The sequence below is a fragment of the Melospiza melodia genome, chromosome 29 (assembly GCF_035770615.1).
Source record: "Melospiza melodia melodia isolate bMelMel2 chromosome 29, bMelMel2.pri, whole genome shotgun sequence".
Lineage (NCBI taxonomy): Eukaryota > Metazoa > Chordata > Aves > Passeriformes > Passerellidae > Melospiza > Melospiza melodia.
The window spans coordinates 6,230,968-6,248,135 of NC_086222.1; the positions used below are offsets into that span (position 1 = coordinate 6,230,968).

The following is a 17,168-nucleotide window of genomic DNA, read 5'->3' on the forward strand; positions in this document are numbered from 1 at the left end:
GGCGTGCCACGAGAAACACCTCTTGTATTGACCGCGGTGCCGCGATACAGCGGAGAGGCCCTTCCCGGGGAGTCCCTGTCCCACCGCCGTCCCCATGGCGGGACCCCCCGACCCCCCGACACGGACTCTATAAGTATGGACACCGAACACCACGAAGGGAAGGGAGGAGCCGGGGCAGGGGGCAGCGGCAAGCGGAGGCGAGCGGCTGTGGGGGCGCGGGGGGCGCGCTGGGGCCAGGGCCGTCCCCAGCCCCTCTGAGGGAGCGGCTCCCCGGGCTCAGCGCGTCCTCGGCGGGGTTGTGCTTAGCGTGTGCCGGGGAGGGGGATGCTCGGCCGGTCCCCTGCCCCAGCCCTGCTCCGGGGGCCTGGATCCGGCCGCTCCCAGCGCCGCTGCCGGCGGTGCCGCTGTCCGAGCAGAGCACGGCGCCCACGGGAGGGTCCCGAGCGTCCCGAGGGGCTCAAACGTGCGTCTGCATCCGCCTCTGCAGGGGCCGGCTGGGGTCTGAGTTTTGGGAAGACGACTGGGAGTGGTGGGAGGAGGAGGCGGAGGCCTTGCTGGCCTTGTCGAACTGCACGTAGCCGTCCTGCTTGCCGCTGCTGCTGATGCTGCTGTCGCACTGGGTGTCGAGGAAGGAGCTGCTGTCGCTCATGGAGCCGCGCTGGAACTCGCGCTCGCACAGCTCGATGGAGCTGCTGCCCATGCCCAGCACGAAGCGCTGGCTGTAGTCGTAGAGGCGGCTCTGCCCGCTCAGGGTGCTGTAGATGTTGGTGAAGGACATGCCCGTGGGCACCCGCTGCTTGCCCGCCGGGCGCAGGTCGGCGGGGCAGCCCGACAGCGAGATGGTGGGCGTGGAGTGGTGCTCCTTGAAGGTGTTCACGCTGTAGTAGCCATTGGTGGGGTCCTGGGGAGTGGGAGAAGCGGGACAGTTTGGTGGGGGCCTCTCTGGGTACCTCCCTGGGCATTTGGGGTGCCCACCCTGCCCATCCACCTGGGACATGTGAGACTCATCAGAGTCATGGAATATGGTGAGCTGGAAGAGACCCATCAGGATCATCCAGCCCAACTCCTGGTCCTGCACAGACACCCCCACAATCCCACCCACTCTCTGTGCCTCCTGGAGCTCTGGCAGCCTCGGGGCTGTGCCCATTCCCTGGGGAGCCTGGGCAGTGCCAGCACCCTCTGGGGGAAGAACCTTCCTGATATCCAAATTAACCCTGCCCTGGTACAGCTCCAGCTGTTCCTTCAGGTCCTGTTGCTGGTCACAGAGAGCAGAGGTTGGAGCTGTCCCTCAGGAAGAAGCTGCAGACTCTGATGAGTCTCCCCTTGGTCTCCAGGCTGAACAATCCCAGTGCCCTCAGCTGCTCCTCATATGAACCCTCCAGACCCTTCCTCATTTTCATAGCCCCCCTTTGGAGGACACCTCAACCACCAAACCATCCAGCAACATCCTCTTGTGCCACCAGTAAATTCCAATCTGCTCAGCCCCCTCCAGATGGGGACACAAGTGCCCTTGCATGCCTCTGTCCTGGCACCACACCTTCGTGTTAGCTTTAAAAGCTGCCGGGGCCATAAAGCAGTGCCAACATGCCAGAGCCTCTGTCCCGGCACAGGGACAGCCCTCTGGGACAGGCCACCACCGGGGACAAGGACAGGCAGCCTGGCAGCAGCAGCGCTGGGTGAGGCTCTGCCCGCTGGTGGGCACGGGGAGGGTCCCCAGCCCCCCGGGTGCAGCCTCTCTGCCAGCACTGGGGGGCTCTGAGCCCGTCTCTCACTGGGGACACAGGCAGGCCCCAGGATCCAACCCACCTTCAGGTTTTGGAACTCCTTCTCCTCCTCCTTGAGCACCTCGAGCTGCTTCAGCACCGAGTCCTGCTGGAACTCGCCGCGGTCCATCTGGGAAAGGAGCAGGGTCAGCATCCAGCACCGCCCGCTCCCCATCACCCCCAGGCCGTGGGGCAGCCCCACATCCATCACCAGCCCCTGGGCACTGGGAAATTGCCACCGGCCGGGTTCAAGGACGTGCCCAGGGGTGTCCCAGTGATGTCCGAGGGCAGACGCCCAAAAGCCACACAATTCCCTGGGTTACAGATTAATTTTTCCTGTTTAGGACAGAAAAAGGCAGGCTGATGCAGAAAACGAATTATTTACCGAGATGAGGGCTGGGGCTGCACCCGCCTGCCCAAAGCAACACCCCCAAAATCGTCTGGGGTTTTTTTGGTGTTTTTTTTTTTTTTTTATTCCCTTCTTTTCATCCTTTCCTCCTCAGCTGAACTTGGCCGCCTCATTAGTTTTCCTTTGAAGGCTGGCTGTGATCGGGGGGAGGCGGAGAGGAGGGGCAAGGTGCACATTAATTACACCACAGCTTTAATTACCCTTCCTTCAGCACGCGGGGCTGTGCAGGAAGCGGGATAATTATCAACCAATTCCTCAGTTGCCTTTTTTTAGCTTCTCCCGTATCCACCCGACGCCTCCAGCCCGGCTTCTCTGGGATCACAGCCCCACGTCAGCCCCAAAATCCCCTTTTATTGCCCAAATTCGCTCCTCTTTAAGATGGTAAGTGGCTGTGGAAATTCACCCCGCGGCACTTGCTGTTCATCTCCCGAAAGCCTTTGATGTGGCTGTTAAAGGCAATAAATTAAAGTACCTGAGTTTTCCTAGGGAAAAGAAAGCCTGTATCAGCCATTGATTTACCAGGATAAATACAAGTGTCGCCGAGGATTAAACGAGTGCAGCTAAAATGGGACGTGGAGGGGTTTTTTTGCTCTGCCAACCCCGGCGACCCCCTCGATCCTCTAAAGCATCTCTGCAAAGGCAGACTGGGGATGTTAACCCTATCGGAAGGGTTTAACAGGTTGGAATGAAAAGGAAAAAAAAAAAAAAATTTCTCCTTGGATTTGGGTTTTTTTTGGGGTTTTTTTTTGGGTTTTATTTTGTGTTAGCGTGGATAACACAGGCCAGATCCAGAGATGGAGAGGGCAGAAGGGTGGTGGGAACCAAAGGAACAATCCCACTGTGACAAAACCTCCCTGGAATTAATGATGTCGGGTTTGATGGGGTGTTTGAAGGCATTTTATTTAAGCCATTTATTTTATTGAAGTGATGATGGGAATGATCCAGGTACTGGGATGCTCCATGGGGACCCCGCCTGTCCCCTGTCCCCTCTGAATTTGGCTGCACCTCGTGGATTTGGGGACTGCAGGGAGTCTCCACATGAGGTCCACAAAGCGCCACCACATCGCCGAACCTCCAACTCCCCCATTACAGCCGGTCATTAACAACTTTAATAAAGTTTTACACCGTTAATTAGTGGGCGGTGGGATCCTCGTTAGTGTGATTTCCTCTTTGTCATCACTGAGTCAACACCGGGAAGGGACCGACCTTAACTCAAGTTCACTCCGTCACCAATATTAATGTGGATTATGAAGGGGGAGAGGGAAATAGATGGAAAAAGAGATGTCTAAGAGCCCTGGCATGGGATGCCCCATTGTCATTCCTGAACGTTTTTCCAGATCCATCCTTTCTCCAGCCAGGTGACAGCACCAATATGCTCAAGTTCACTATATCACCAACATTAACAGGAATTGTGAAGAGGGAGGGAGAAATAGAGATGTCTGAGAGCCCTGGCATGGGATGCCCCCGTCTTTCCTAGATGTTTTTCCAGATCCATCCTTTCTCCAGCCAGGTGACAGCACCAATATGCTCCGGGCCTGGCCGTACACCCAGCTGTGAGTGCCACCATTCCCCCTGCCAGGACCTCACCCTGCCTGGCACTGCCTGGCACCAGCAGCCCTCCCTGCCTAGAACAGCGGGCACCACAAAGCCCTGCCCGTGTCCGAACCCCCTGGTGCTCCTGGCTCAGCAGGGATGTGACAAACTGCACCCCTGACTGTCGCTGCCTCAGTTTCCCCCGCTGCAGAAGGCAGGGACCCCCTCCAGGTCCTGAAGCACCCCCTCTGTACCCCAAAGTACAGAGATAAACAGATTCAGGGAAGATTTCAAACCACAATTTTCAAGCCTGAAGATCTCCTGTTGGCAGAGTTCATGGAGGGAAGCATAAAGAGGGGCTCAGAGCAGGACAGGCTGACAGTATGTAGCATGTTCTTGCAAATACACAGCCAGCAAGGCAAAATCCAGCTGACAATAACTGCACTTGGGGGAAAAACTGAGCCCTTGCATGAACAGATGAAATAATTGGGAGTGCAGTTTCCCTGGATCAGTGCTCACAGCAACAGAGCTCCAGACTGGCAGTGAGTGGTAACATTTTGTGTTTGCAGCCTGTGGGATTAATTTTCAGAGGAGATCTCCTGACCTTCAGATGGGCATGCCATTTGACCCAAGAAGTCTCCTAAAACCCACAGTGCTAACTTTTGTTCAAGATGCTCTCCACTCCAGCTCATGGCTGAGGATTTTGGATTCTTCAAAGGATTCCTGTAATCAGTGAGTGACAGGGACACTGTTCCTTCGTGACCTTGGATCCCCACAGACTGTGAAAGATAGCTTCAACTGGCAGTGCTGGCTCCCCCTGCCCAGTGTAGTATATGATAGAGATAATTCATGCTATTAATGTATAAAATATTGTAAGATCCAAATTATGTCTTTTGACCACCCCAGCCGGGAGCAGTGTCTTATTCTTATTCATCCAATTCCCGGATGATGTTAAGATAATATCAGGTTTTTTAAGGTAAGAACGGAACCTTCCTGGGTGATAATCACCGACTTCTCCGGGATACCAGGACCACTCAAGAGTGATTCTCACCTCGAAGATTGTATCTACCATGATGATTGGCAGTGCCACCCTGTTACATGTGAATACTGACTTCCCCGAAGTTCTCTGACAACATCCAGACACCTGGATTGGACTTTTGTCTAACTCTGCACATGAATAGCCCCGGTTCTGCGTGTGAAGGGACACAAAGAACATTCGGTCATCACTGCCTCAGGCAGAATAAACTGTATAAGAACTCGCTGAGCGAGGCAGCATTTGTGACCAGGGGAGACTCTGACATTCGAGGGTCAGATCTGTGTTCACCCAGCGCCGATCCCGGGCTCGACGCTGCCCTTGGCTGTGGTGGTTTTTGCCGATCGAAATTCTGTTTTGCTGACAATTTAATAAATCATTGCTAAATTTTCTTATAAGTTTGGCTCTCGATTGGATCATTTATAACACCAGGGAGCGCCTCCCTGCCCAGCAAAGCTCCTTCCAGACTCTCCCAGCGCTGGGAGCAGCGGGCAGTGCCAAGCGTGCCAAGCCCTCCGCTCTGCTCTGCAAGCGTGGAGCTCTCCCGCGTTTCACGCCACCAAACGGAGCCTCTGAGATGGAGAATCCCACAGGATATTAAATTCTTGGCTTTCATTAGTGGACACAATATGTTTTTTAAAATGCTGCTTCAGGTTTTCCTGAGTATCCTCCAGACCCGGCGGGCTGGAAGAGCCTCCCCCCGCCTCGCTCCAGGTTTAATTACAATATTTCCGGCTGGCTGGGTAATTGGATGCCACCCGGCAGCACTTGTGCAGGCGAGATGTTACCAGGGTGAGTGAGGGATGTTGATGGCGATTCTCAAACAGCGACTTCCTCTGCTCCCAGGGAGGGAACAAGCCCGTGAATAAAGAACCCCTCTGGGAAATCCCAGCTTGATGAAGCTTTATCACCTTCAAACACCGGCTCTGGCCTCGGCCGCCCAGTGATGTTGGTGCCCACCACAGGAGAGGCTGCCCGCCTTGTCCCACCTCCCCCAAAATGCTGCTTTGGGATGGGCTGGTGTCACTGGGAGGGGCTGGCTGTGAGGGAGGGATGCTCCCCGAGCCTCCTGGGCGAGGCTGGGTGTTGTGGAGATGCTGCTCTCTGCAGTTCAGATCCGCTCTGACAGCTCAGGGCTGCCCGTGCTTCCCAGGGTGGGCACATGGAACCCCACGGGCACGGGGGAAGGCAGAGAAAGGGGCAGAGAAAAAGGGATGCTGTGCCCATTGGGCTGAAGATAGGAAGGAAAATCACCCAGAATGGAAATTCTGCTCCTTTGCTTTTTCCTCTTCCACCTGTCTGGAAAAGGTGTCTGGTGCTGATCACCTGTGAAGGCTATGAACAAACTGGGAACAACCCTTGGAGCAGAAGGATGGGTTGAAGGAGACAAGAAAAGATAAACCTGTCAGTGGCTTGATTGTTTTGACTGTTCCGCTCTAAATTTGAACCACAGGTGATGCCTGGATCTGCCTGGCCACAGTGGGGCATGAATGATCCAGAAGGGAGGAATGATCCAGGGAAGGAGATCTCTGTGATGCCCCTGCCTGTCACTTCTGTCACTTTGGGATCGTCCCTCACTGCTCATGGCAGTGGGGATGGCTCCTTTGGGATTATCGGCCCCATTTCACAGGTGGGGAGGCACGGGCTCCGATCAGCCGGGAACAAACCCATCCGTGCTAAGGGAAGAGAAGGCTGTGCCACCCCAGGGCTGACCATACTCATCGTCTTCCTCCTCACAGCTGCCGTGCCCGTGCAATGCGTCCCGCAGGAGGGAGAATGCTTTTGTTGCGGTTTATTTTTCCCAGGATCAAACCCTTTACCAGGATCCTTTGCCTGCAGCCGCTGGAGCTGGCAGCCTTTTCCCTGCCCGCGGCACCGCCTGGCAGAACAGCTCTCGGAGCAGAACGCCGCTGAGGCAATGTGAACATATGCAAATCAGCCAGCGTGACGTGGATCCTAAGGTGTTAATGAGTTTATAGATGCATGAATAATTCCTTGTGAAAAGCACGGTGAGCTGCCGAGGTCACAGATGGCTGGAGAACGACAAAACAGCGTTTGTGGGGCCGGAGAGTCCCGCTGGCACCCCGCGGGACACGGGCACCGAGCACAAAGGCACAAACGCGGCGCTGAGGAGCCTGAAATGCAGCAGGAGCAGCTCAGGCTGTGCTGGAGTCAGGGGCTGGGATGGGGTTGGGATGGAGAGCAGCGAGGAGCTGTTTGCCAGTGAAGCCCCAAAACAGATAGCCTTCAAGAAATAATGAGTTAAAACATAGAATGTGAGGCATTTGAAGAAAGCACAGCATTAGGAAACACATAAAGCAATAAATCAGCTAAAGTATGAAACACAATGACAGGAAAGAGAGATAGGTATAGGGGAACTGATGGGCTAAGCATGTTCAGAGCCAACAATGTCAAACTGACCCTAAGAACTTTGCCAAGCCATAGAGACCAAGCCAAGTACACCGGGAATTGACCAAATTAGGAAAGAAGTTCAAAAGTTTAAGGAGGAAGACTCATCACGAGACCCCAGCCCATGATGAAGGCAACCGGAACGACCACCAAGATGATCCTCAAAAGAGGTGTCCCCGCCCACGCTCCGCCTACACCACGCCCCATATGAATATTCATGCAAAGATATGATGATGTATATGATCTGATGTAATCCTATATTCAAAACTGTATAAAAGGCTTGCTTTTGTTACGGGAAACTCAGAAATCCATTTTGTGATTTCTCCGACGCGTCACAATGAAATACCTCCTGCTTATTTGACCTAAGCTGAGTCTCTTAAGCAGTTATTCTCGCCTTTTGGGGCAAAATTCGGCATCAGCAGCGTGGCTGCTCCTCGTTAACATCCCCGGTAATGATCCCGAGCCCTGGTGTGGCACTGACACTCACAGCTGTGATGAACACCCTGAGGGTGAGATCACTTCAAGGGATGGAGATCCCACAGGACGCTCGCAGAAGGAAAATGGGGAAGCAGAGGGAATAATGCTGTAATAATGGGAGGAAGGAGAGCTGGAAAATCCCGGAGTTGCTGGGCACTGCCCTCCTCCTCCTGCTGAAGAGGTCTCGTCGCTCCCTATCAGCAAGAGGAAGTTTTTAACTTCCTTCCTTCCTTAACTGATCTTCCATTTCATTGACAAAGTTGGGATGTTTTATCAGGAACTGTTTGGCATCCAAGGCTGGGTGTCTGATGGCTGGAGGAGGATGCCCACAGCAGCTGTTGGACACAGCAAGGATGGGGATGAAGGACAGAGGGAGGGGGTCTCTGCAGACTCTGTGGAGAGAAGGAATTGGGGAGTATTTCCTGGGAACGTGCTTGCTGAGGGCAGATGAGGGTGGGGAGGCTCTGATCCAGGCAGGGGAGGGGGTTTGATGCCTTCTCCCTGCAGGTGGGATGTCCCAGCTGTCCCAAACCCTGCCAGCACCAGGGTCAGAGATCATGGACCATCTCTTCCAGCTCCTGAACGCTGCTGATCCAATTATGCAATTTCCAACTGCTGTATTTTCAGGAAAAATGCCTGGATTTGGCCAGGAAAGGGGAAGAATTGCCCTCCTCCAGTCCAGCCAGGCTGTGAGTCTCTGTTGTGTCACATCTGAAAGTGCTCAGCTTTAGGTGTGAACCCTGCTCACACTTACACTGTTCCATTGTGCTGTGACCAAACCACCTCTCACCAGTCTGGCTGATTAACCAGAAGAGCTCCACAACCTCTCCCTCTAAGGCATTTTTTCCCAGCTCTCAAACAAATATTGTCATTTTTTCTGCACCATTTCCACTCTGCCTGAATCCTCATTGCAATGTGCCCAGCACAGCTTTGCTCCCAGCTTCACCAAGGCACATGCTGATGTGAAATCACCCCCTGGCTCCTGCAAATAACCTAAGAAAACCCCCAGGACGGCTTCCAAGATCCTGTGCTTGAGCTCCCACCACCATCCTCTTTCTTGTTCACTCAGAGTGTAAATGTTCCCTTCTGCTGAGGCTTTGTGTGTGCTTCCAGTTATGGTCTGGAGTGGGATTTGGGATGATCCCAGATGCCCCTGAGGGAGCCAGACCTGGACTTGGCACTGCTGATCACACAGATGATGTACAGGGTCCCATGGAGAGAAAACTTGTCATTTCCCAAACCCAACCCCAGCCTCGTCTGTCCTTCCAGCCTTGCAAATCCCACCATGGACTTGCAGATTTCTCAGGGCAAAGCCCTCCTGGGAACGAAGGGTCTTGCACAGGAACCCCAGTGGTGCAGGGATAAGTTGCCAGATCTCCTCCTCCTCCTGCCTCATTGTTTGGAGGCTCCCTGGCTGTCTAAACACTCTGGCAATCCTGACAATTTCAGCAAGCAATTCCACCCACTCTAGGATGATCAGCCGTGCCTTCCCACCAGGCATTCATGGAACAGCTTTTGCAGGCAGGACATACAAGTGCTGCCCAAAAAATTGAGATTTAGAGGAGGAAAAAAACCCACCCAGCAGCCTAGAAAGCAGCCACTGGCTTCTTCAATCCCTTCCCCCTTTCCCATCTGCTCTTTTATATATATATTTTTTTTTCAGGATTCTTTGCCATTTTTCAGCTTGTATTTGTCACCAGCAAGTGAAAGCCAAGGCAGGCTGGGGCTGAGGCACAGAGAGCAGTGACCAGAGCACAGAGAGTGGTGAGGATGCACAAGATGCATTTCCCACATCTCAGCCATCCTCCTCTTGCCCTGCCGTGTCCGTCGGTCCCCTCGGGTGAAGGCAGTGATCTCGGGAGGGTGACAGCTCCCCGGGGTTACAGACCCAGAGACAGGATGGCCTCACACCCAACCCTGTGCTCACCCTGGGCACAGCCTCGCTGGGTGATAAGCTCGTTATCACCCCGTGCTTGCCCTGCCCTCTGCAGCTTTCCAGCTGTGAGGTGGCAAATTTGCTTTGCAATTAGCCTGGCAAAAAAAAAAAACCCCTTCACTCGAGATGTTTTTATGGCAAGAGAAGGTGGATCTCGAGAACAGCATTTTTGAAAGAGCATCTTTGCCTCGAGTGGTTATTAGGGGGCTGAACGACACGTGTCTGGGTTTGTTACCACCAAACCTGGCCCGGAGCAATCAGCGGGGGAGGGAAGGAATTCCTTACCATCAGCTGCTTGATGGTCGGGTGCTCCTCCGCCTCCCTGCCCGAGGCCGGCTCCTTGTGCACGATCTCCACGCGGATGTCGTTCTTGGCAGACACCACACCCTTGAGATCTGCGAAAAGAGGGAGAGGGACAAGGGGCTCAGTCCGACCTTCTGCAGGGACGTTGTCGCAGACATCTTTTCATTCAAAATCTTTCCTTAAGATTTTTTCCTGCTGAGAAGCTGAGAGGCCTCAGAAACAAAATGTAAACATTGATTATCTGCTGCTGTGGAATGCAACAGGTGCATCTGGGATTGGTCTCATGTGGTTCTTTGGAATTAATGGCCAATCATGGCAGAGCTGGCTCTCTCTCCGTCCGAGCCACAGACCTTTGTTGATTCATTCTTTTCTATTCTTAGCCTAGCCTTCTGATGAGAAACTTTTCCTTCTACTCTTTTAGTGTAGTTTTAGTGTAATATATATAATAAAATAATAAATCAAGCCTTCTGAAATATGGAGTCAAATTCTTGTCTCTTCCATCATCCAAAGACCCCTGTGACCAATGTCACAGGACATCACTGAGGACTCCTGCAGCACCTGAGAAAATAAACCCGGCTCAGTGAGCCCACTGGAGAGCTGCAGGAGCAATACTTGTGTTGCCAGAAGGTATGGACAGCTCAGACTCCTACAGAAATTCTTTCTGGAGCTCACGGTTTTGAAAAATGCATGTATTTTATGATTGGCTTCTTGCAAATATTAAACTGAATATTATACGTGTTGTGTTAGAAGGTAATGCTGTATTAATTCTCTTAAGTACTGTGTTAAATATAGTTTTAGGTTATAAAAAATGTTAAAATAGAAACGATGCTGTGTAGGATACTACTTTAAAGAAAGGGCTCACAGCGAGATAGCAGCCACAGGACACCTGAATCTTTCAGAGAAAGAGAATTTATTGCCCTCTTATCAGAAGAAACAAACTTCTTCCCGCCTCCAAGGCACTGTTAGGATTCAGAGGAAGATGTGGATGATGACCAGACAGAATCCTGTATTTGAATGGAATTTATGCATCATGTATGAGGTGCATGAATATGCAACAGGCTGTTGCTTTTAAGGGTTAATCCTTTGTTAACGTGGGTCCTTTTTCTGGCCAGTGCTGCACAGAAAAAGGTACCCAGACATCTGTAACTCTTGCTCTCTATTGTCTCATATTGTCCTAATTCAAATTGTCCAAATTATTATTACTCTAATTGTATTACTATTTTGATAACCATTTTATTACTTTTAAACTTTTAAAATTTTAAAAACAAGTGACTGGCGTTTTTCACACAGTACTGTTACCAGGGGCTGGGCTGTAGCAGAACTGCTCCCACAGGCAGTGAAATCATTGTCCAGCCTGCTGATCTGTGGGAAATCCTGCTCCTGAGGGATGGGCCAGCTCTGCCCAGGCCCTGGGAACCCCTGAGAAAAGCCTCCTCCAGTCTGGGGTGCAGACAGCACATGGAAAAGGCCAAGCAATGGGCACAGACATAGCCAGGGACAGTTTTATCATCTGCAGGCAGCCTGGAAATGACAATGAGAGGAGAAACATTCCTGGAGAGACTCCCTGCCTTCCCTGAAGGTGTCAGGCGTGCTTTGAACAAGTCGTTCCAGCAGGAGGAAAGCGCGGAGCAGCGGGAGCAGAGCGGCGGCGCAAGGCCGAGATGAAAAGCAGAGATGGAGGCAAATCTGAGCAGAGAGACCTCAACAGCTTTGAAGCTGTCCCCCAGCCACAGACCTGGCTCTCACCTCACAGGATGGCTGTGCCAGCCCTCCCAGACCCAAAAACTGCCTTCAACCACCGGTTTGTCAGATCTACCTCCAGCTGATGGATCCAGCAGCGCCCTGCCAAGCCAGGATTGTGGGGAGCAGTCCAGAAAAGGCTGGACCCCCGGGAGATTTATCTCTAAACCAAACTGAATGATGCAACTGACACCAGCTCGAAGCTCTGTCTTGAATTCATCTCTCTCAGCATCCCCTGCCCCCCACAGCCCCCAGACCTCGCCAAGTCTCAGGGCACAAGGCAAAGCCTTTCACTGGGAACTTACTACAACTTCTTTTTTTAATGTTGTCCTGCTGGGACCACATTCCTGGTGCTGCAGCCTCTGTCTTTAATCACAAGGAGATGCTAATCAGTGTCTTGGAGCTCCTCTCCCAGGAGTGCTCCCCCTCAAATAACTCTGGGCCGTTAAGTCACTGAAGATACAACAACAGATGCGCAGTAAATTTTTTTATTTTCCAGAGCCTCCAGGCTTGGTGTGTCTGCACCTGGTCCTTTTTTTTTGCTGCATTTTCCCAAAACATGGTCAGGAATTGCTGTTAGTTGTGGTCAGTGGCTGGGGCAGGAGATTCCTCTCCAGAGTTACTCTGGGTCACTGAATCCTCCTGACACAACGGTGCCTGCAGCCTGCACCAGGTTGTTGTTATAAATGATGGCACAAGGCTCCAGTATTTGTCTTGGGAGAGGAATCTGCAGTCATCCTGCAGGAAATGAGTCCTTCTCCTGCTATCCAAGTGCTCTGTCAATCCCATCATTCCTGAGCTGATCTGTGTAATAACTCTGCACATACACACCACTAACAGGGACGACATTCCTTTCGTCACCTTTCAGCCTGGTGTTCCCACCCTCCTGCCACCAGAGACAGTGGCCACAGCATTCAGCTGGCATCAGCACCTCAAAACTGGGGTGAAAGCCCATCCACCAAGATGGGTTAACAAGATATTTAATACTCTGCTTGTTTGATTTGTCATATATTGGTGACTTGTTAATAATGTATGTATGTAAGCTTGTGTTGTAGAGGGAGGACCCTGGTTACTCATTCTAGCATTAATTCTCATATTTAAAAATAGGTTAGCCTGTTAATGGGGAAGGAGTCATAAAGTTCTTATATTTTTGTAGTGCAGAGCTTTAACTCACTCTTTGTTGATGGCTGCTTGAGGGTCCACAATGTAATTGGGAAATCAGTATTTATCAGCTCGTAGAGATTGTATTCTTTTTTAAAGGAGCTGTACCCCCTTTAAATAGCCCTTAATTCGCTTCATTAGGGTTTGTGGGTATTCCTTGGAGAAGAATTAAGAGTGAACTTAGATTTCACATCCAAGTCCTTCCCTGCAGGACTCTGCACCCTGACTGTCACTGGGCTCTGGTGCAGCTGCTGGTGCTCCCAGTTCCCCCAAACCCAAGGAGGGACTGTTTTGGCAGCTTCCAGTGGCTTTTGGAGCCAGGTGAAGGAGAACTGAGTGGGCTTAGTGCCACCAGCACCCCATGCATGGGTCTCAGGCTGGGGAATCCCACCTGCACTCTGGATTTGCTGCTGTCCCCAGCTGGGGCTGGCTCTTCGCTTCCCATGAGGTTTTGGGGAGAGAAGGGAGATCAGGGCAGGGATCTTCACTGATCTCTTGGGTGATCTTGTGGTGGTGTTCACAGGGGTCCCAGGAAGAGAGAAGAGATGAGGATCTTGACTCCATTTTCAGAAGGCTTGATTTATTATTCTATGATACATATTATATTAAAACTATACTAAAAGAATAGAAGAAAGGATTTCAGCAGAAGGCTAGCAAGCAAGCAAGAAGAATGGAGTGATAACAAAATCCTGTGACTGACCAAGACAGTCTGGACAGCTTGACTGTAATTGGCCATTAATTAGAAACAACCACATGAGACCAATCACAGATGCACCTGTTGCATTCCACAGCAGCAGATAATCAATGTTTACATTTTGTTCTTGAGGCCTCTCAGCTTCTCAGGAGGAAAAATCCTAGCAAAGGGATTTTTCAGAAAATATCAGAGCTACATGATCTCTTACTTATTCTGATCCCAAAGGAAAGTGGCAAGGAAGCCTTGTAGGGAGCACAGGGACCCCTGCCCTGGCCTGGGGAGGCTGCTGAGCTCTCCCCAGGGAATCACACTGCCAGGGGAGCAGAAGAGCAGGGATCACTCCCAGACACAGCAGCCTCTGGTGTATTGGAGACCAAAAAACCTTTTCTAAACAGGATAGCACCAGAAACACAGCAGAGAAAAGGGAATTCAAACCCTGCCACCATGTCCCCAGTGCCTTCTTTCCAGAACCTATCTTCCCAGCCCTGGTGAGGAAAATGCCTCTTTTTCCTGATTTACCAATGGGATAAATAGCACAAGGCACTTGGCTGGGATAGCCTTGACCCCTCTTGGCTTTCCCCGTGAAGAGCAGCCCATCTTTGCATGCCTCCAGCTTGTGAGGATCTAAATCCTGGCATTTCCACCATGTCTGGGATCTGTTGTCATGGCATTCCTGTGAAATTGTGCGTCCTGTAAAGAGCCCCGCACCATCTGGTTCCATCAAACGAGAGAGAAATAATGAACCACACGCTCTCAGTTTCTCTGAAGGATGTGGCTTGGGGAAAAAACTGCCCATGGACACGGGAACACAGCTTGGCCCTGCTTCCTTCAGGTGCTTGCATTGTCTCTTGCTGCCAAATGACATCAAACTGGCCTGGTCTTGGGTGCTGTCCATCAGCAATCCTTCCTCAAAAAGCAAGATACATGACTTCCCCTATTTAATTCATTAATTCTTGCTAATGGAGGCTGTGGGAGTTCAAAAAAATGGGATAAAACAGGGAGAGGCATCATTATCACACTGAAAATTAAACACATTTCTGCAGTGGGGGGTCGTGTGTCCTTACTGAATCCAGGAGCAGCCTGATGTCTTTGATGGCTTTGTAAACCATCAAGGGGGGAAAAATAAAAGAACAACAATTGGGTTTTCTGGCAACCACGTGAGGAGTTTGGCATCCTGGAATCCGCACCACGCGTCTGGCGCGCCGGGAGCAGCGCCAAGGATCTTCCTCCTCTCCTCTCCCCAGAGGCTTGGAATGCTCCAGACAACCACACTCTTCTCCCTCCTGCTTTGGTGCCTTTTCACAGAGCCAACAATCCTCCTTTAATTTCCCGGTGTCTTTGTAATGAGGCCAGACAATGCTGCACTGCTTCCCTCTCCTCCGCCTGTACCTGTTTCTAATGTCACTTTAACTTGTATTCCCACTGCAGCCAGACTCCAGAATGCACAAGTGCCATGAAAAACCCCTCTGCTGGCTGGCATTCCTGCCAGGAATATGCATGTCAGGAAAACTGGAATTAAAACAGAAGCAGAACTGTGGAGGGTTTTTAAGCACCGATGTGGCACAGTGAGGATGCTTCTCCCTCTTGTACCTCAGGATTCCTCCAAGGGAGAGATTAAGAGGTCCCCTGCACACCTCCTTAGCTGCTAACAGGGATCAGCAGTTACCCTGGCATGTCTTCCATAAACCCTTCCCTTTTCCCACAGGGCGGCTGTTTGCAGCAGACACTTGGTAGACCAACAGGAGAAGCAGCTTGTGCAGAGAAGTGAATTCAGTAAATTGTGTTGGTTAATTCAGGCTCTGATTTCTCCCTGCTCCACTCGATTCACCCTCTGCCCAGAGTTGTCCCCCCAGCCCTTCCAAAGGGGACAGCGAGGTGGGGGTGACTGTTCCATTGTGATTTCATGGTTCACCTCAGAACCTCGGGTCCCTCCCCTGCAGATTCCCTCCCAGGTGTGTCAGTCCCCTCTCCTTTCCCCTCCCTGACCCCTCCCAGCACTGTCTGTCAGTCCTGGCATTCCAGAAGGGAATTAGCAGATCCAAATGATGCCCTCTACCCCTGGGGGCATTGGGCCATCCAGGTGTCCTTTGTCCCTTTGTCCCTCCCCTCCTGTCCCTGCTTGGTGGCTCCCTGCCCCTTCCCTGCCCCTCTCCCGGGGTTCAAAGGAACAGCAACCACGGGCTCAGGGAGTTCTGTTGGAGCTGGTGCTGCATTCAGAGGCCTGTGGGCCAGAATAAAGCTCTGGATCCAAACCCTCCATCAGAACCGACTCCTTTCCTTCACCATCCCCTTAAAAGCTTCTCTGCCAGAGGGAAACCTGAGGAGCAGCCCCTGTTATGGGGGAAGCTCCATCCCAGCACCACCAGAGCTCCTGCAGGCCTGGACTTGTCCCCACGGGCCCAGTGCAGCACCCAGGCAGCCCAAAGTGTCTGTGGGGTGAAACACCACACACCCAGGCAGCCCAAAGTGTCTGTGGGGTGAAACACCACACACCCACAGCCCAAAGTGTCTGTGGGGTGAAACATCACACACCCAGCCAGCCCAAAGTGTCTGTGGGGTGAAACACCACACACCCAGGCAGCCCAAAGTGTCTGTGGGGTGAAACACCACACACCCCACAACCAAAAGTGTCTCTGGGGTGAAACACCACACACCCAGCCAGCCCAAAGTGTCTGTGGGGTGAAACACCACACACCCACAGCCCAAAGTGTCTGTGGGGTGAAACATCACACACCCAGCCAGCCCAAAGTGTCTGTGGGGTGAAACACCACACACCCAGGCAGCCCAAAGTGTCTGTGGGGTGAAACACCACATACCCCACAACCAAAAGTGTCTCTGGGGTGAAACACCACACACCCAGCCAGCCCAAAGTGTCTGTGGGGTGAAACACCACACACCCACAGCCCAAAGTGTCTGTGGGGTGAAACACCACGCACCCAGGCAGCCCAAAGTGTCTGTGGGGTGAAACACCACACATCCACAGCCCAAAGTGTCTGTGGGGTGAAACACCACAGTGCTGCTGTTTGGCTCAGCAGCAGGGCCAGACAAGCTCAGGCACATCCCATACACGATATTGGTGACATTCCAACATGTGACACTTACTCCTCTGGGAGCGGGCGCAGCAGAAGGCGACGATGGTGGCCATCAGCACCAGGAAGGCCACGCCGGCCCCCACGGCCACCCCGATGATCACCGCCATGGGCACCGACTCTGCAAGAGCAAGGAGAGCGAGAGTGAAGCGGACTGAAGGTCACAGAGGGGTCTTTTCCCTCAGGGACCCACCCTGGCTACTGGCAAGAGGCTCAGGGATGAGCCCAGGGAGGGTTTTGGGGCCTCCTTCCCTGCTCCCCCATCCCTGCATGATGATGTTGGCACGGGCTGCCCATGGGACGCTGCAGTTTGTACAGCCCTGCTCGTTCTGTGCCTCAGTTTACCCTGGGAGGAGAGGGGGGAGCCAGAGGAGCAGATTAGTGACTACTTTGTTAATACCCTGAGGTTAATAAATGAGCTTCTCTAAAGGATGAAGTGCAAAAGAAGACTGTGTGTTAATATTATAAAGAAAGAGAAATGACATCTGAGCAGGCTGATGGATGACTTAACCCAAGTCATCATTCACAGCCCCTCCCTATTTTATATCCCAATTTCCTGCCTTCTCCTGTGGCTTATCAACTGTCATCCTTCCAAAATTCCTGAGGGGGCTACAAAGCCTG

General features: G+C 52.2%; 1 protein-coding gene and 1 long non-coding RNA gene across 4 annotated transcripts in view; one reads left to right on the forward strand and one right to left on the reverse strand.

Annotated features, from left to right (window-relative positions):
- Positions 1–4: 4 nt before the first annotated feature.
- Positions 5–17,168, reverse strand: part of KIRREL3 (kirre like nephrin family adhesion molecule 3) — a 417,878-nt gene continuing 400,714 nt past the window's right edge. For all 3 annotated transcript variants that reach the window (XM_063178568.1, XM_063178566.1, XM_063178569.1), the window contains 4 exons: positions 16,561–16,668; positions 9,846–9,955; positions 1,807–1,893; positions 5–901 (listed from right to left, as the gene is read on the reverse strand). In XM_063178568.1, coding sequence (XP_063034638.1) covers positions 458–901; positions 1,807–1,893; positions 9,846–9,955; positions 16,561–16,668 — 749 coding nt within the window. In that variant the 3' untranslated portion in view covers positions 5–457. The remainder of the gene's footprint in view (positions 902–1,806; positions 1,894–9,845; positions 9,956–16,560; positions 16,669–17,168) is intronic.
- LOC134430707 (uncharacterized) lies at positions 1,786–3,303 on the forward strand. The gene is made up of 2 exons (XR_010030899.1): positions 1,786–1,909; positions 2,108–3,303. It is a non-coding gene; the product is annotated as an uncharacterized LOC134430707 (long non-coding RNA).